Source organism: Myotis myotis, unplaced genomic scaffold (genome assembly GCF_014108235.1).
Source record: "Myotis myotis isolate mMyoMyo1 unplaced genomic scaffold, mMyoMyo1.p scaffold_m19_p_1, whole genome shotgun sequence".
In the NCBI taxonomy this organism is placed as follows: Eukaryota; Metazoa; Chordata; class Mammalia; order Chiroptera; family Vespertilionidae; genus Myotis; species Myotis myotis.
Genome location: NW_023416313.1, coordinates 215,973,307 through 215,992,872, shown reverse-complemented (window position 1 = coordinate 215,992,872; position 19,566 = coordinate 215,973,307). Strand labels below are relative to the sequence as shown.

The 19,566-nt window shown below is 49.0% G+C and overlaps 1 protein-coding gene across 7 annotated transcripts in view; it reads left to right on the top strand.

Annotated features, from left to right (window-relative positions):
* TTC7B (tetratricopeptide repeat domain 7B) overlaps positions 1-19,566 on the top strand; it is a 188,684-nt gene that overhangs the window by 97,192 nt on the left and 71,926 nt on the right. For 6 of the 7 annotated variants that reach the window (XM_036315461.1, XM_036315451.1, XM_036315470.1 and 3 more), the window contains 4 exons: positions 10,424-10,507; positions 11,431-11,535; positions 13,795-13,912; positions 15,094-15,151. In XM_036315461.1, the coding sequence (XP_036171354.1) occupies positions 10,424-10,507; positions 11,431-11,535; positions 13,795-13,912; positions 15,094-15,151 (365 nt within the window). The remainder of the gene's footprint in view (positions 1-10,423; positions 10,508-11,430; positions 11,536-13,794; positions 13,913-15,093; positions 15,152-19,566) is intronic. The other variant, XM_036315440.1, reaches the window with a different exon arrangement.

Genomic DNA, 19,566 nt, shown 5'->3' with positions numbered 1-19,566 from the left:
CCTGCCTCAGGTCTTCCTTCTGCGAAACAGGGAGGATGTCACACCTGCCTCACGACTGTGAAGGTTACTCACTAATCCGTGCAGAGTACTCAGAGCAGAGCACACGAGCTCACTGAGCACTCACCGTACTCCCAGGGGTGAGTACCCACCGCATGCCCAGGGGTTGCCAGGCACCGGCAAGCAACAAAGTACACAAAAAGGTCTTTGGCTTCTAGAATTTTCCAACCTAGAGAGATCAAATAGAAACATGAAAAGATGACTACAATCGACCCTTGAACAACACGGTTTGAGCTGCACGGGTCCACCTACACATGAATTTTTAAAAATAAAAGCCTTACTATCTTCCCTCCGAGGTTAGGAGTCTGCGGATGTCGAGGGCCGACTGTACGCGTTGATCTGCGCCGTTTTTATACTAGTGACTTGAGTACCCAGGATTTTGGTATCCACAGGTCCCCACAGGTGCAAAGGGACAACTAAGTTTTGAGGGAGCCGAAGTTTTACGTAGATTTCCGACAGCACGGGGGTCAGGACCCCTAACCCATAGTGCTCAGGGTCGCCTCTAATCAGAGAAGACTGGATAGTGTGGGCACGGTCTTGGCAGGGCACAGAGCAGGCCACTTGCTGCAGAATTTGCAGGTGGGGGTAGCAGCGAGAGGTTAGGAACAACCGATACATGAACTGGCTGGCTGCTCAAGGCCTGATGGGAATTAAAGTCTTGAGAGCCGGGGAACACCCTTTGTCATCAGGGTCATGGCAGTGTGAGGGCATTCGGCCTGAGGGCGGGAGCTGAGGGCCTGTTCTCATGGGGGCGTCGGCCAGGAAGCCCGGTTGTCAGACCCCGTGTCTCGGTGCAGACCGTGCCCTGGCTCCTGTGAGCAGGGCCATCACCCTCGGCTGGTCTGTGAGCGGGCCCCCTGTGCCTCGGCGACACTGCCCAGCGACATTCCCTTTACACGGCGGACCGCTTCTGACCAGAAGGCGGACAGCCCCCGGCCACCGCGAGAGAAGAGGTGTCACCTCCTCACCACGTCCTCACGCTTCCTTCCTCTCTTGCCCCCGCCGATGTCAACACTTCCTCATCAGGCCGCGTGCTCTCCTCCTGGCCCCTCTCCTGGGCGGACCTGAGCCCCGGGGCACGCACCAGACGGGGACAGGCGGGGGCGCCTGTGCTGTGGGTCCCAGCAGCCTTCCCACCTCTGTCCTCCTGCCGTTGGCACCTTTGGGTGGGCTGTGCAGACCCAGGCTTTTAGGAACTGCGCTGGCAGGAGTCGCAGAGCTACTTTCACACGAACGCCGCCCTCCCTGCCTCTCTCCCGTTGTATTTATTCAGGATGAAGGCTGCTTCCCACCCCGAGGTTGGCTGTGTCTGTGTGTGCCCACAGGTAATGCCTTCTTTCTTCAGGGCACTGTTCAGCCCGCTACTGGGCAAGGAGCCTTGTACAGAGGCAGTGCACACCCCAGGTTCATTACATCCTCATTCTGACAGGTTTAAATATAAGCACAGTGTTTGCGTGTCTCCAGTGCTATGAGCTTTTGTGTGTTTTTTAAAGACTCATTGTGAGCTCCGCCGAAAGGCTTGTGTAGGAAGGAACACTTTCCCCCTTCGGTTTAAGCAGCAGCTCTGGTTGGCATGACAACCCGCACTATTAAAAGTAAAGCAACAAGCCCGGCTTCCTTTGTTTTCTAGGATGAACCCAAGCCGCTAAGGGGCTTGTTTCTTTAATGTGACTCCTCGGGGCTCCATTTCGACAGAATGTTAAGAGGTCCTTTTCGAAGGACGCATGTGTCCCCTCTGCAAAGACACGGCAGCGTCAAAAACAGGAATGGTATTTTTATTTTCCTTGTTGAATTTCTTTTCATCTGTTTATGATAAATCGCAACAGCATTATGGTTCTGTGGGCAGCACTGTCTGGCTAGTGCTTGTAACAAAGGGACATTTTCCATCCCCAAGCCAAACACTTATTTAGTCGGGGAGCGCTGTGAGAAGCGCTTGAATACTGGGTCTGCCTAACAGGCCTGCCAGGTGTTAGCTGACATCAGAATTTGGTATTTAAATGCAGCCCCACTCGAACCGCGGACACTCAGCCTGGACCTCGGTGCCCAGGTCCGTGGAAGGCACCAGTGTGGCCTGACTCCTGGGAAGTCAGGGCTGCGGGTTTGGTCCATGGTAGGTGCTCAGTAAAACCTGCTGAATAAACCAGTGCTTCAGGCCACGAACGTTCTCATCCCGCTCCGTCTTCCTCGGTGTGTGAGACAAACGGAAGGTCATTTCGCTGGGAAATAGGCAGCGGAGGAAGAGATGGGCCCACCGTAGGCAGCGCTGGGGGTCACCCCATCCGGGAGGGACCAGCGGCATCATTTTTACATGACAGGTCTACCCGGAAGAATCTCAGCCCCTGCCATGGCCACTGGTGCCTACAACCCCATCTTAGGAAAGCATTTTTTTTTATTAAGCATCATCGCTCTCTTCTTATAGTCCTTAATGAAAAAAAGTTTTTCACTTAAAAAAATTTAATATGCCATTTTAACCTTTTTAAAGTATATAATTCAATGGCATTAATTTCACTCAGTGTTAGGTAACCATGGTGATAATTTCTAAATTTTCCATCACCCCATGTAGAAACTCTTTACCCAGTAAGCAATAACTCCTCACTCCCGCCTCCCCCATAACCTGGTAACCTGTGATCAGACAATACTTGTTTTTTTGTGTCTGGCTTATTTCATCAGCCTAATGTTTTCAGGGTTCTGCCATGTTGTGATAATACATCTGATAAAACGTCTCAGACTTTATTCCTATACTCGAGGCCCAGTGCACAAATTCGTGCACAGGTTGGGGGGGTCCCTCGGCCTGGCTGGCGTTTGGGGTGAGAGGGGCTGTCTTGCCCAGTCCTGATCGGGCCAATGGGGGCCGTCTAGCCGGGGAGGGGCTGCAGGAGGTTGGCCAGCCGCCCAATCGGGCCGATGGAAGCCGGCACAGAGGGACCGCAGGAGGGCTCCAGGGCATGTCCGGCCCTCTCCCCCAGTCCGATCGACCAGGTCCCCAGCAGCAAGCTAACCTACCGGTCGGAGCGTCTGCCCCCTGGTCAGACACTTAGCATATTACGCTTTTATTAGATAGGATTGGCTGAATACGTGCCATTGGATGTATAGGCCCATTTTGTTTTATCTGATTATCTGTTGATGGGTGGACCCATGGATTGTTTCCGCCTTTTGGCTGTTGTGAATAATGCTGTAGGGAACATATCTGAGTGCCAGTTTTCAGTTCTTTTGGATATATACCCAAGAGTGGAATCACTGGGTCATACCGTTAATTCTAGGTTTCCCTTTCTGAAGAACCTCCAAACTCTTCCACAGTGCTGGGCCATTTTACCTTCCCAGCAGCAAGGGGTGTCTCCGTATTCTCACCAACACTTGCTACTTTGTAGCTGTTGTTTTTGCTATAATAGCTATTCTAATAGGTGTGGAGTGGTAATTCATTGTGGGTTTGGTTTGCTTTTCCCTAATGACTAATGGTGCTGAATATTTTTTTGTATGCTTATTGGCCATTTAGGTATTATGTTTGGAGAAATGTCTATTCAAGACCTCTGCCCATTTTCAAATTGGGTTATTTCTCTTTGTGTCATTGAGTGATAGAAGTTCTTTATTGATTGTGGATAATAAACCCTTAACAGGTATTTCCTCCCATTTTGCAGTTCGTCTTTTTTTATGATGGCAGATGATGCACAAAAGTTTTTAATTCTGATAAAGTCTAGTATATCAACTTTTTTCTTTTGTTGCTTATGTTTTTGGTATCATATCTAAGAATCTATTGCCAAGTCCAAGGTCATGAAGACTCACTCCTATGTTTTTCTCTGAGAATTTATAATTTTTGCTCTTATGTTTGGGTTGTTGATTACTTTGAGTTAATTTTTGTATATGGTATTGGTAGGAGTCCAAGTTCATTTTTTTGCATGCGGAAATCAAGTTTTCCTAACATTCATTGAGACTATTCTTCCCCATGGACTTGGCGCCCTTGTTGAAAGTCAGTTGGCCATAGATGTGTGGGGTTATTCCTACAACCTCAGTTCCGTTTCATCACCCCGTATGCTTATCCTCATGCCGGTACCACACTGCTTTGATAGCTATAGCTTTGTTGTGAGCTTTGAGAAATCAAGAAATGTGAGTTCTTCAACTTTGCTCTTTTTCAAGATTGTTTTGCCTGTCCTGGGCGCCTTGCAATCCCATATGAATTTGAGGATTGACTTTTCTATTTCTGCAAAAAAGACTTGGAATTTTGATCCAGGTTGCATTGAAACTATCCAGATTACTTTGGATAGTATTGCCATCTTAATATCTCATGTTTTGATATCAGATCTGAGTTTGACTTCCAATTCTGCTACTTTACATGCCAAGTATGAACTTGAAGGGGTTCCTTTAACTCTAAACCTGTATTGGAAAATACAGGTAATACTAGGACCTACCTCCAATGGTTATTATGATGCTTAAAGAGATAGTGTATGCAAAATGTATGTTACTGTTCTTATTGGTGGTGTTGATAATCTGCTTTCTAATGTAAAAATCCCCGCTGTAATGACCCTTAGGAGTGTCTTTCATCGCATAGTAAAGTAACTCAGCCTTGGGGTCAGGCATGTCTGGGTTCAAATCCTGATGCTGCCCTTTCCTAGCTGTGCAACTTTGGGAAAGATACTTAGCCACTCTGGACTTCCACCTCAGAGACTGATGTGAAGCTCAGCGAGACAGTAGGTGTGAAACAGCCAGCACAGGTCTTGGTATTTAACGCATACCATTCCATTCCTCTTTGGTTATTAGAAAGGATTCATCTGAAATTGTCTCCTTGTAACTTGCACCTGTTCTATGTCTTCAATAGGGCAAGTCAGTCCTGCCTCAGTGACATAAAGTGCCCCATAGTTATTCTGGGGGTTGACAAACTTTTCTAAAAAGGACCAGATACTAAATGTTTTAGGTTTTGAGAACCAAGAACCAAAATCAAGGATGTTTGTAGATATAACAAGAGAGGAAACAAATTGCCACAAAATTTTTATTGATTAAATTAACATATAAGAGTGACTACACCTTTTCGTAATACAGGTGCATTAAGATGAATGGGATTGTTTTGGGGGTAGCATTTTATTTAGTTTGGATTTAAAGTCAGTATGCCCTCTACACATTGATGGCAAGTGCTCATCTACAACGGTTCTGAGCTTTTGGACTCTGGAAGCAGGCAGATAAACCCGCAGGCCATGGTTTATCTGGTGTGGCATCATCTCCAAATTCTTTGCCTTTTGCCACACTCCGCATAGCGCTTTCTTGTTTGTCCATGGCCATCCATAAAGGATTTCCTAACACTCGACCCATATTGATTCCTTCAGTCAAGCATTGATTGGGCACCAATGCTGTAATGACGCCCTCTGGGCTGCTCTACCCGCGACTCCTTACTTCCCTCCCTCAGACCTTGTGTGGGTGAGGCGACAGCTGTGGCTAAAGGTTCAAACCTGAAGCCCCAAGCCAGGGAGAGAGACTGAAGACAGAAAAAGACCAAAGGTGAGAGGCAGTTGAACAGGGAGGAGGTAGAGGAATGAGATGTCCGTTTCTTGAATTTAGAGGTTCATTTTGCTAGAATAACAAAGAACAGCAATAGCAGCAGGAACAGCAGGCGGAGCATGTAGTAGAGGGAGATCCTGGAGACCCGTTACTCGCGTGCAGACTTGATCAGGATGCGTCATCTAGCTGAGCAGAGAGCATGCTGGGCGGTGGCGACCAGCATTCAGTTCTGCAGTCAAGCCTGTGCCCTCTGAGAAGCAGCCCACCCTCCCCGCCTCCCACCGTCGCTGGAGGCAATGGTGCACTTTAATCTAAGCATGCGCCAAAGCAATACGGGTTCGAGACGCCTCTGCCTGAAGCAGTGTTGCTGTTTTAAAGCAAAAAGAGAAATGGAAGAGGGGAACCAGCGTGGGGTTTGCTCTATTTTATTTTTAATTCAAGGGGAGAAAATTTTGAGCAAGATTTGGTGGGAGCCACCTGTTTCCTCAGAACTTGGGTTGGGAGGGTCTTTTATTTGCAGCTAAGGGCCCCATGAGCATGTTCTTTAGAAACTTTTCCTGGACTCTTGTGGCTTCGATATCTCAAATTCCACTTTAATTAATTAAAATAATTAATTAATTTTTAGTTAATTCAGAAATAAGCCTTCTGAGCTGAGCCTCCTGAGACCTGGGTTCTAATCCCAGTTCTGCCACTGGGTGACCCTGGGCAGGTCTTGTCTTCTCTCTGGCTCATAGTTTCCTCAGCCATAAAGTAAGAGTGTGTCCACATCATCTGAGAGGTTTCAGCGTACCCTGCTTATGCCCTTCTGTGGGTTCAAGATAACGGTCCCAAATGTCTAAATTGTTTAGTCTTTAATTGCTAAAAATAAAGGCACGAAATATTATCCATCTACCATCTTAGATTAAGAAGCTCTGTAACACAACTGCAAGAATTACATTTGTTAGCCGGCTCATTAAGTACAAAGGACGTAGGAAAGAAAACCTTCCTACCCGATGAAAGGACCTGAGTTATGAGAACTCTCAGGATTCGGCCCACCTGCCCACGGAGGTGAGTAATGAAGGCAGCGCACTATGTTATTTATTCTGTTTTAATGGTGATGAATTTTAGACTTCAGCTCCAGGCTCAATTTGAGGCAAAATCTGATTATTTTGTTACTGCCCCCTCCTCCACGGACTCCTGGATGCTCAGTCTCCCTCTCGAATTCCGAAAATAGACTCTGGCTTCCCGTGCTGTGCTGCTGTACAGCTGTCGCTGCCATGTGCCCGGTTCATGTCACTGGGCTTTGCCTACCAGGAAGGTAATTGCTAAATCCCGTTCTCGTGCCAAAGAGCTGCTCATTCCTGTTGCCCCTTGGGACGACTGATTTGTGAAAAGCCACAGTGACAGCGGGAAAGGGTATGCTTCTGCGACCAAAGGAAACATTTTTGCAGGGGACAGTGTGACGGCCACTCAGATGACTCAGATGCCATTTAGAGGCTAATTCTTGTTCTACCAAGTATCCGTGGCATCAGATGAATGTGGTCTGGGCTTTGGAGCGATGGCGGTGGCATGGTGATTACAGCGCCCGCGCCTGTCTTTCCTGGTAGAAACAGTCCTACTGCCAAATCCACCTTCGCTTCTGGTAAGGGGATGACTTGGAGATGCCACTGGCTGTTCTGTGTGGGTAACTCGGGGATCTGCAGGCCCCGGATCCCTCTCCCAGGCCCACACGCCATCTCTTCACTGGACACCGGAAGTGAAGAAGGGCCAGCGTCTTCTCTCATCTCTCCTTTCCTCTCAGAGGCTCCAGGCCACTCCCCCTCGGCCGTCCTCTGCCCCGGCCCAGAGCTCTCCTCCCCTGCACTCCCCCTCGTGTAGAACCCCCGAGCCCACAGGATCTGCTGCGTCTTCGTTTCATAACAGCTACATCACCACTAACGTGTTTGTCCATTCATTCTGCGCCTGACAGCCTTCTAGGCATTTCACGTGCATTTACAACATCGCTTCACGTAGCCCCATGACCACCCTTGGCTGGGGGTAAGGAGTTTGGATTAAATGTGGCCCTAATGCCTCTCGACTGCTGTCCTCGCCCCATGCCTGCCTTCTCTGTCCCCTCCCGGCCATCAGCCCGTGGGCCTGGGAGACTGAAGCAGCCTCTTAAAGGCCCCAACACGCACAAAACTCCTGTGTCTCCTTTTTTTTCTTTTTTATTGAATTTACTGGGGTGACATTGTTTAATAGAATTATATAGGCTTTAGCACCTGTGTCTTAAAAGTCCATTTCATCAGTATTTCTTTTAGAATGGAACCATCATTAAAATGGGAATGCTCTTATTTTGTTTTTATAGTATATATTCTGTTCCCAATCTCCTCGCTCTATTAAAACTGGAAGTCTTTACTTTATCACATACAGATATGACTAAGGTGCTGAAAAGGGGTAGTCAAAGAGAATTGGGGTGAGCAGACACCCAGTCCAGGATGCGGATGTTGTGGAGAGCAAATGCCCGGTGACAGCTGAGCTCTTGGTTTGCTTGGAGGCATTCTTTGGGAGGGGCCTCCTTCCGTGATTGAGGAATGTTGACCTGAGCTGCGTGGGGAGTCGTGTAATCTTGACGTCTGCAGGGACGTGGGGAAGACAGGTTACACACCAAGCGGCGTGCTTGGCATTGAGACTTCAGGAGCATCTGCAGCTGCCTGGGCGCTTTCTCAGGCAGCGCATCACCGTATGTACGATGCCAGGAGCCCACAGGAAGAAAGAGTGGTGATGCCGGAGCCCAGACACCTCTGAAATAGGGTGAGGGGCCAGTTCGTCATTGTTGACTTCATTCCTGAATCCCTGTGTGATACCCCTGTGGCTTATTGTGGGCTGCAGGTTGTTATAGTTGCGAGAAAGAGGCCCAAGCGGGGAGGGGTCTGTGAAGGATGTGGCAGTAAGTATGGAGGAAACTTGTGACTCAGGACCCACGCCAGCTGAGCACCCTGAGGTGGGCTGGGGCGCGGCATCCTCACGCGGGGTGCTGGTGGGCTTAGTGGGATCTGTGAGGCTCCTTGGAAATTCTGCAAGCTGGAAAGACCTCAGTCCTCAGTGCCTCGGGGGTCCCCAAAAGGCCAAGGGAGCAATGCCCCATTAACAGTAAAAGATCTTGCTGGAGCTCAGAAATAGCTCGGGCGCTCTGTGGCATTCTGGGGGCCTTTTAGCTGTATTTCGCTCTGTGCAGCATGCGTGGGCCTGGAAAGTGGGCGTGGCATGTCGGAGCAGCGGAGTGTGGTGCTGAGAGCTGCCTGGTTCAGACCCCGGCTCCACCAGAACCCGCTGGGACCTCACTGGGCACGAAGCAGGCTGTGCTCCGGCTTCCTCGTCTGTGCGGGGAGGGACAGAAAGGACCTGCCTAGACCTCGTGGGGTTAGCACGACCAACGAGGCAGGTCTGGTACAGCAGCTAGAATGGGTCCTGGCCCCATAGCCCATGTCATCCAAAAGCTGTGTCTTTGTCCATTCAGGCTGCGATAACAAAATACACGGACCGAGAGGCTTATAAACAACAAATGCTTGTTTCTCACAGCTCTGGAGCTGGAAGCCCAAGATCATGGCTCCAGCAGATTTGATGTCCAGTCCACTTCTGGGTGGCAGGCTGCCAGCGTCTTGCTGCGGGCTCACACGGCGGGAGGGACTAGGGACCGCTCCCCTTTTATAAGGACACGAATCCTATTCATGGGGCTCTGCCCTCATGACTCAATCACCCTCCAAAGGCCCCACCTTCTGGCACCATCTATGGGGGTTAGGTTTCCACATATGAATTTGTTGGGTGGGGGGGAGGCACAGCATTCAGTCCATACCACTTGTTAAGGAAACAAAAACAAGCATAGTCTAGTCCAGTGGTCAGCAAACTCATTAGTCAACAGAGCCAAATATCAACAGTACAACGATTGAAATTTCTTTTGAGAGCCAAATTTTTTAAACTTAAACTATATAGGTAGGTACATTGTTATTAACTTAATTAGGGTACTCCTAAGGCTTAGGAAGAGCCACACTCAAGGGGCCGAAGAGCCGCATGTGGCTCACGAGCCGAAGTTTGCCAACCATGGATCTAGTTCAGTGGTTCTCAGCCTTGGCTGCACATTAGAATCACCTGGGAATCTTTTTAAAATCCTGATTTCTGGGCCTCATCCTCCGGGAATTCAGAAATCGGGATTTTAAAAAGATTCCCAGGTGATTCTAATGTGCAGCCAAGGTTGAAAACCACTGGTCTAGTCTGTAAAGTTGCAGCATCTAGCTTTTGATTCAGAACAGGTGGTGTAAGCTGCTGCACTCCTTTCGTTCATCAGGAAAACAATTGATGTTTATCATTCCTCTTAGCAGTAGAGCTGGTAGGACACACTTACTTTTTATCACCATCGACCCTTTCTCTCCACATACCGGCTCCTTTGCCTAATCTCAGCCAATGTGATGGTTATTCTTGTTTCCACCTTCATCATTTCTGTCCCCTTCCCTAAATCAGTTTCTAAGTACTGTTAGCTTTTCATTGCTTGGTGTTCCCTCCATAGCATCTGTCTCCCCCATTATCCCCAGCCCACACCTCCCCCTACCTGGGTTAGGTTGCCCCTCACTAACCCCATCTCGCCCACTTGTCAGGTGGGGCCTTGTGTTGGAGCTGTTGGCGCCCCTGCCTCTTTCCTTGCAGCGGAGGGAAAACTGCCCGAGACCAAGGCTTGTGCTTTCATCACCGGTGGGTTGTCTTGGCGTCTGGCACAGTGCACGCCACCCCGTGGGGCGGGGTGGGAGATTGTGTTTCACGCATCCAAGGAAAGCAGAGGTTGTCGGTCTCACTGCAGTGTGCATAGACCCAGACTCACGTGGCGTGTGACGGCCATGCTCACGTGTCTGCGTCTGTTCTCGCCCACCAGTGCTTAGAGAGAGCCATGAAGTTCGCCTTCGAGGAGTTCCACCTCTGGTACCAGTTTGCCCTGTCACTCATGGCGGCCGGAAAAGTGAGTCCCCCTTCTGCGTGCGGTTCTCCGCGTCCACGCGCAGTGCCTTCCAATCCCAGGGACGGAGGCATCCCTCACAGAGGCCTAAGGCATAGGAAGCTGCCTGTGGTCATTTATAAATGAACAATCAAGTTTAATCATTTGGGGGCCAACACAGACACATCATTGAGAAGAAGAATTCTGAAATATTTGCCTTTTTCTCACCATTGTAACTTCGTCACGTGACCATGTGGCTTGAACTAAGGCTGCTTTCTTCACACTGGCCCTCTCGCGCATTTGGGAGCATAAACTGACGCCTGGAGGGGAAGTTGTGTGGTTCTCTGTGGCCGTTTGTTATATCAGGATGTGTCTGAAGTTCGTGGAAAACGTCAGCTTTGGAGTCCAGCTGCCAGAGCTGAGGTCTGGACTGTGTGACCCGGGGCAGGTCACCGTGTCTCTTTCCTTTTCGGTAAAATGTAGCAATAATAGGGCCAACTTCTAGAGTGGTTATTGGGTAAATGAGATAAGACCCACCAGGTGCTTAGTATAGTACCCCCACATGGTATGTACTCAATAAAGAGAATTAATTGGGGCCATTTAATGAATCTGCCATTTAGCGAATTGTTAAGTCTGTGATATAAGGTTATTTGGGGGAGGTGGAGACAGAAATGTAGTATGCTATGCTATAAAACGCTTATTTTTCATAATAACACCAGGAAGGAAGAAAATGAGGGTGACTCCAGGGAAGTTGAACCCCAGTTTACGGCCCTGTCACTCAGAAACCCATGTTCTGGTTGTTGCCGTCCCAGGCCCCTGCGGGGTTGGGCTCCCCGTTGGAACACCGCATTAAGAGGACAGCTAACCAAAACCCCAGGGAAGCTTTTAGTGTTTGGTTCTGTCAGACATTCCGAGTTTCACAGAAACACTCTCTCTCCTTTGCCAAGTCTGCCCGTGCCGTGAAGGTGCTGAAGGAATGCATTCGGCTGAAGCCCGATGACGCCACCATCCCGCTGCTGGCCGCCAAGCTGTGCATGGGCTCCCTTCACTGGGTGAGTAGCTGGCCGCGCTCAGGGCAGGGCTGCCAGCCTGTTGCATTTCCAGGCAGAGAGGAAAGCGCAGGGACTCACCAGCTACACACACACAGGCTGCCCAGAGCCCCAGACCCCGGCTCCTCTGGCCTCTCCATCCGCCCCCTCCCACCTACCCCACCCCTCTGGACTGTGGGGGATCAGCATGTTCCCGGGGCTCCAGTTTTTCTTTTTCATGGGACTGTGCTTGGAAAGTAGAAATGATAGAGTGGGAATTCATGCTCAGATACATCTGGCTGTGTGAAGCTAACGTAGGACCGAAGAGCGGGGGGGAGAGGGAGAGAGAGCTAGAAACACCTATGGGAGAGAAACATGGGTCGGCTGCCTCCCGCACACCCCCTACTAGGGACAAGCCCACAACCCAGGCATGTGCCCTGACCGGGAATCAGTCGAACCGGTGATCTCCTGGTGCATGGCACGATGCTCAACAACTGAGCCACACCGGGCAGACGGAAGCCAACTTCCTCTTTACTCTGCCTTCACACCCACTTCCCTCTTCAGATATTCTTGTTCCAGTTTGGATTTGGGAATAGTATGATTTGTCACAGTTTTAGTACCTCCAAAATCTACCATTTCAATAGAAAGCTCAAACTAGCTGCTGAGATGGTGATCCCTGCCATATACAATATAGTCTTACTGTCTTTTCTTTGACTGCATATCAAGATTAGTGATAAGAAGCCCTGGCCAGAGCCTCTGCTCTCCCACCAAAGGGTCTCAGGTTCAAGGGCACATACCTGGGTTGCAGGTTCGCTCCGCACTGGGGGCACGTGTGGGAGATAACCAGTCGATATATCTCTCATATCGATGTCTCTCTCTCTCATATCGATGTCTCTCTCTCTCTCTCTTTCTCTCTCTCCCTTCCCTTCTCACCCTTCCTCCATCCCTCTCTCCTACTCTCTGAAAAGCAGTGGAAAAAATATCTTAGGTGAGGATTAACAAAAAACAAACAAAATAACAGCTTAGTGATAAGAAGAACTCCCCCAGGAGACTGGGGAGACTAGCTGAGGTTTTTGCCATTATGGTCCTTGCTGCTGGTGCTTTCCCCCCATTTATTCTCACCCAACAGGACAGAAGTCAGCCTTGTGGAGAAAGCGTTCTACCTTTGTTAAATTTTATTTGGTAAAATGTGGGAGGGAAAGACATTTTGAAAGAGCAGGCTCTCGCCTGAAACAGAGAGCTGTGAAGGTCTGGGCAGGTTTCGACAAGTGGGGCCACAGTGCGGGGCCAGTGTGGGCAGCGGCGGAGTGGGCGCAGGACGGGGCGCAGGAGGAGGCACAGGAGTGGACCCAGCCCCTCCGTTTGCAAACGCGGGCCCCCCTCCCTGCAGCATGACATTGCTCATGACTGTGACACACGTCTCCAACGCCTAAAGTAAGCCTACTCCCTTTTTTTTAAGATAACAGTAACAAATCTTTCCTGTATATATTTTTTCCATTTTTATTATTAAAACTTCCAAATGCCACAGAGTGTAATGAGCTGCCACGTACTGTCACCCAGCCTCAATAGCATCAACATTTGCCATAGTTCGAAGGAACAGATCTTATTATTTGCCTCTAATATCCTGTGCGGAAGGCCTCACTGTGGGTGCAGTTTACCGGTGCACGTTCTCTCACCGCATCTGCTCGTGCCAGGTCCGCGTGCTGTGCGGTGTAGAATAAATAGATGCAGTTTTGGCATTTTTAACAGCTTATAAGAAAGAGAAACCAAGCTTCAATGGATGCATTATGTTATTTGAAAAATAATAATAATAAGGTAAGACCCAAACCCAAAACATTTCTATCTGGGTAGGCAGTGCTGGTTCACAGTTGTAATACAAACAATGCAGTAAGTAATCTGTAATAATGCAAGAACAAACTCTGTTCCGCGTACTCCCTGCTTTTGCCCAGCCCGTATATAACATTCAGCTTCTGAGCACCGTGCACAACCTCCTGACAGAACCAGTCCGTAAAAAGCAGGCGTGAAAAGGATAGGAGTAGGAGAGTGACTTCGGAAAAGAAGGCAGAGAAGCAGGAGGGAAACCTTCGCGGGAAAAGGCGCGGTGGGGTCCTCAGGGCTGTCAGAGGGCTCGGACAGAGAGAATTGCCACGGTGGACTCGGAAGATTTGGGAGTCATTTTCACGGTGACTCATCAGCAATCTGTTCTTGGCAGCCGATGCCTCTGGTAACTCGTGCTGGAAGTTCTGCAGGTTGTCGTTGTTTTCAATGTGTCTGGTTTTTCAGCTGGAAGAGGCTGAGAAGTTTGCCAAAATTGTCGTTGATGCGGAAGAGAAAACGTCCGAGTTCAAGGCCAAAGGCTACTTAGCGCTGGGGCTCACGTACAGCCTGCAGGCCACTGACGGTGAGAGACGCCCCGCCCTCGGGCCCTGGGACACAGGCCGGCTGCCCGTCTGCACCGCGGGTTCCCACACCTCCCGCTGTCTCCGGCGGGCGTCTAAGCTGGGCCGCTCTGTGCTGTCCTGTGGGGCCCTGCTGCTGCGGTCCTCGTTGCTTGTGCTGCTTGGCTATGGGAGGGAAGGGGGGGCTGGGCTGGTGGTGCACAGGGGGCCAGCTGGCAGGTGCAGGGGCCTTGAGAACCGATTCATCCCACCCAGCCTGGGCCTGCCTCTGCCCCAGCACTCGGCTGGGCGGTCCACCTGTGAAGGGATGTTGGGTCTTAGGCACAGGAATATAGGATAGTTCGGGGCCAGCCTCTTCCAGGAAGCGCCCCTTGATTGGTCAGGACCTGCCCTTTCTCCATGCAGTCATTCTTTTCCTTTTAAAAAATATATTTTCATTGATTTCGGAGAGGAAGGGAGAGGGGGAAAGAGAGATAGAAACATCAATGATGAGAGAGAATCATTGATTGGCTGCCTCCTGCCCGCCCCACATTGAGGATCGAACCTGCAACCTGGGCATGTGCCCTGACCGGGAATCAAACCATGGCCCCTGGTTCCTGGTCGATGCTCAACCACGGAGCCACACTGGCCGGGCTCACCTCTGAACTGATTTTCCTGGTCCAGTGTTGGGCGGGTCAGGTCAGTCCCTGGTGTTCATATCAAGGTGGTAACAGTCCTGGCCGTTGCACAGTGTGAATTAAACTGGCCCTTCCTGGCCCAGGATCACAGCTGCTCGGTGCCAGAGGCCCTCTGAGGCCGCCCAGCCCAACACCCATGGTGCTTGGTGGTCTGCTCTGCCTCCTGGGAGAGCCAGGCTTCACCCAGTTACATGCCTGCACTTGAGAAAGCAGCCGGGCCCCTCTCTGCAGTTCCCGCTGGTCTTTTAAAGATGGCCCCCTCTGCCTGGGGCACCAAGAATGACCCTCAACTCACGCCGTCCCCTCGGCATCATGCCAAGTTACACCCACGAGTGCCAGGGCCCCGGGTTGGCCTGGGCTCCGTGGCCCGTCTCCCAGTGCCTGGGGCAGCACTGAGCACACACCCACCCAGAATTTGCTGCTCATAATCCAAAGGAATGTGTAGTTTTTGTGATGAGCTTTGTATTTGTCCGACACATGCCACTGACTGATGGAACCCTTTTCAGCTTCGCTGCGAGGGATGCAGGAGGTCCTGCAGAGAAAGGCGCTTCTTGCATTTCAGAGGTGAGTGGGAGTTCATCTTTTCACTCGGCTGTGCATAATGACACCACAGTGTGATGAGTATAAAAGGGAGAGATATTTATAAAGATTATGTAAACAGTGTTTTCCCCCGGGAGTCCTTCCTCCCGAGCACTGAACACACATGTGGAAGCTCGCCGCATCATTTGTTACCGTGCAGATCTGCATTCTTCATCTGTCCGTCCTTCAGCCTTCGGGCACATTTTCTTCCTTCCTAATAAAGCCAGTTCAGCTCTGGGAAGGCAGATGCTCTGTATGTGTAGGGAGATGATTCCTTTTATTAAAGACATTTGTCATCATCTAGAAACGGAATCATTCTTTACTAGTTTTTTTTTTTTTTTTTTTTTTTTGCCCGTGAAGCTGCAGATTTTTATGTTAAGAAATGAAAAAGTTAAGTTTTAGGGCAGTCTCTGAAATACTATGTGAAGACAGTCAAGTCGCCTCCACCCCTGTCTTGCTCCATAATACCTGTGCTGTCTCCATCATTGTACCTGCCGTGAAATTCGGAGAATGCTTTATAATTAGCACGTGCTTGCGTGTCATAGTGTTCTCCCACACCCCTCATTTAACTCGTCCTCACCCACACCAGACAGGTAGACAGGACAAGCAGCATGTTCACTGCAGGTGAGGGACTGGCATGCAGGAGTGGGGAGTTACAGAGCCACATTGCCTTTGAGGTCAGGATAGAATCATCGTCTCCTGACTCTAACCCAACTTTTCTGGTACTGACTGCACTTCACTGCCCTGATTTTATTCTTATCGCAGCTGTAATAAATCACTAAAACGAATCATTGCTTGAAAGTAAAGCCGCCTGATGGCAAATCCACAATTGCTATTGATCCTCTCACTTTAAATATATCTGCGTTACGTTGCTTTCTTGGAATTGTATTAGAAACTCAGTTACTTGCACCTACATTTCATGAGGACCTCAGTCACTAATACCCTTTGCTAGATTTCTTTCCCAGAACCGGGGTTGCCTACGGATTTACCGCAGGGTTCACGCCCCTGTCTTCATGAAACCATTATTACTTGATTTCGGTTAGTCCAAAATCTTGCATCTCGCTTCTGCTTCCTGCCAGGCTTGCGGGTTGTGCCTTCACCTTGCCTGTCCCAGGCTGGGTAATGACACACAGTCCGGATTGACACCTGCACACAGATCTATGTCTGTGCTGAGCTTTTGTTGCCGTTCTTCAGCATGGGGAGTGAGGGAAGCCTTTCCATTTCAAACAATATGGAGTTTTAACTTTTCCAGTCCCAGCTTGTGAAACACATGACTGCCTCAGAAAGTGGCCATTACATCCGCTTTCCTTTTCTCAAGTCAGCACATCTCATTGGCTCTCTAACAGCAGCCGTGGTGGTGGTCTGCCTCGAGCCGCCACAATTCGTAACTTCATGTTATGTCACAGCTGTTCCATGGACCCGAATTCCTTCTTGTGCCTTTTACTTAGGTTTCAATTCAGAGATTTTCTAAAATATTAGTTCCTGTGGAAATAAAGAGTAATAAAACCCTATTAACCTACGTGATTTATTGGCAAAGGCTAATCTAAATTAGTATTTGTGTGAAATAAAGAATATTTTTCAAGGAAATAAATAATTTTGTTTCAAGTACACATTAATGAGGGCTCTTCTAGTACACTGTAGACCTGACAATCTGTAAGGAAAGATTTTAAGTAAATATGAATGATTAGTATTCCTCCTTAAATGTAAATGGATATTTAAAAACCACTTGGATGAGAAGTACTTTTTTTTTGCTATAGATTTAAATCCTCTGCCTACAGTGCTGTTTATACAAAAAAGAAAAGAGTGTAACTCAAAAAGGGGTGGGGTTGCAGATACAACATATAAATATTAGCTCTTAATTATGCCTGGTGTCAGAATTCAGAAAGATTTGCTGTCGGGTAGATTAAAAAAGGTGGTTTTTGAAGGCCTCCCTCTTGCATTTCTGCATCTTAATATTGAGGCCCTCCACTGTTCGTACGTCCAGAAGCTCAGTCCCAGCAGTTGGGCCAATTCATTCGGCCCGTACAGAGGTATAGTGAACAAGACCATGTTGTCTGCAAAGCTGCGAGCCTGGTGCAGAGACGGCCCCACATGCAGAAATCGGCTGCTCCAGGTGGTGTTGGTCGTGTTTGTCACTCAGTGTGAAACACGATCTCGCGTCATGGTGCTCTCCCTCCTGGCTGCGATTAAGCTTGCTTGTGGTGTCATTGGTGTGTATGGAATGAGTGGCCATCCCAGTTTTTCGGGAAGTGAGCAGCATCCCAGACCATGGGACTGAGTGCTGAAACCAGGGAAGACCAGGACAGGTTGGTCATCCTGTGTGTGTCACTAATGGGAGGCTCCTGAGTGATAGATTTAACCAGGTGTGTACATGTTCCCCCTTAACTGACTAATAAATACACGGATCACAGGTCCCTTGTAATCTGGACAGAAGGAGACTTTGAGAAGAATTGACTGAACGAGGCAGCAGGGTGATATGGGGGAGAGAACAGGCCTCAGGATTTCACTTCTAGCTCTAGCTCTTTTGCTGGATACTCTTGGGCCAGGTGCTTAAAAGTAGATTCTTCATAAATTGTAGTTACTGTTATAAAGTATGTATCTTAATGACCAGGGTCAAAATTGTTCAGCCTTTTCTATATTCTTGGTTCTAGAACATGTTGGAACCAGAGTCTAGGAGAGCACTGGGTGGACCTCAAGGTGTTCTGGGTTCTAGACAGGTGATCTTGGGGGCCCATTCCATGCTCCCCGGCAGCAGCCTGGTATGCCTCTCTCGGGGCCCTGCTCCCACTGTACTGTAATGGTCACTTTGGGTCTCCCTGGATCTGGGGGAGAAGGGATGTTCTCCCTTCTCCAGGCTGGTGCATGGTTCATCTGCAGGCTCCCCAGAGGCTGGCACAGGCCTGGCACCACATCAGTACTGAATAATGTGGGTGGGTGAATGGATGGATAGGTGGATGAGTTGATGGATGGATGGATGGATGGATGGATGGATGGATGGATGGATGAGTGGATGGATGGATGGATGGATGGATGGATGGATGGATGGATGAGTGGATGGATGGATGAGTGGATGGATGGATGAGTGGATGGATAGGTGAATAGATGAGTGGATGGATGGATGGATGGATGGATGGATGGATGGATGAGTGGATGGATGGATGGATGGATGGACTGATGAATAGATGAGTGGATAGATGGAAGGATGGAAGGATGGATGGATGGATGGATGGACGAGTGGGTGGATGGATGGATGGATGGATGGATGGACGGACAGGTGGCCTGGTGACCCATCAGTCTAACAATTCTTTTTTATGGACAATACATTAAATTAATGGGCATGGAGTTGCTTTGACAAGGGAAGTGCTTTGTGAGCATCCTGTGGTGACATTTTTAGATGTCTGGGTTTCTCCTAACGGCTCCACCAGGTGCTGCTGTATGGGAGTGGGGCTTGTGGGGCTGCTTTGTATTCATGTGCAGTGTTCAGCAGGGTTCTAATCGTCAGGAACACGAATGTCCATCCTCTTACCTGCATGGCCTGATGACGTTGGTCGAGCAGGTTGGCTATGGGTGTGTCCTGAGATCAACACCATGCACTTTTTCTTCTTTTGTTGAGCATTCTCCTTATTTTCTTTTTTCTTTCCTGGGCTAAAGTAGTCAGTTTAACTCATTAGCTAAATTATAAAAATAAGATTTTTAAAGTGTGTATGTTTATTTTTTTTTAAATATATTTTATTGATTTTTTACAGAGAGGAAGGGAGAGAGATAGAGAGTTAGAAACATCGATGAGAGAGAAACATCGATCAGCTGCCTCCTGCACATCTCCTACTGGGGATGTGCCCGCAAGCCAGGTACATGCCCTTGACCGGAATCGAACCCGGGACCTTTCGGTCCGCAGGCCGACGCTCTATCCACTGAGCCAAACCGGTTTTGGCTAAAGTGTGTATGTTTAAGTTGTGCCTCGTGAGAAATTGGCAGTTGGATATCCATCATTAGACAGGTTTGCAGTTCTTCAGCTGCTGCCCAATCTTCCCAGAAACGCCGAGATCCCCAGCCTGCCTGGTTGTTTTTGTCACGGTGTGTGGCTCACAGCACGTAATCACTGATGAGGCCAAGGTGGGTCTCATGTCAGAACTGTCCTCACCCATTACCCAGAGCCACCAGGCCATGGCCAGCTCCTCACCTGGGTGGTGTCGGGTGGAGGCAATCATGATCTGATGTAACTTCACCTTTGAAAACCCTAACCTGGGCTGAGAAAATGATAGCTCTGCGGGGTTCTTGCTGAGGGTTGTAGAAACCTGGCTTTTTATTCATTAGGAAAGAAGTGAAATAAAATAAAGAATGCTGAATAATTCATTGTCTCTTCATAACTCATTTTGTATTAGTTTCCCCTGAATAATTGA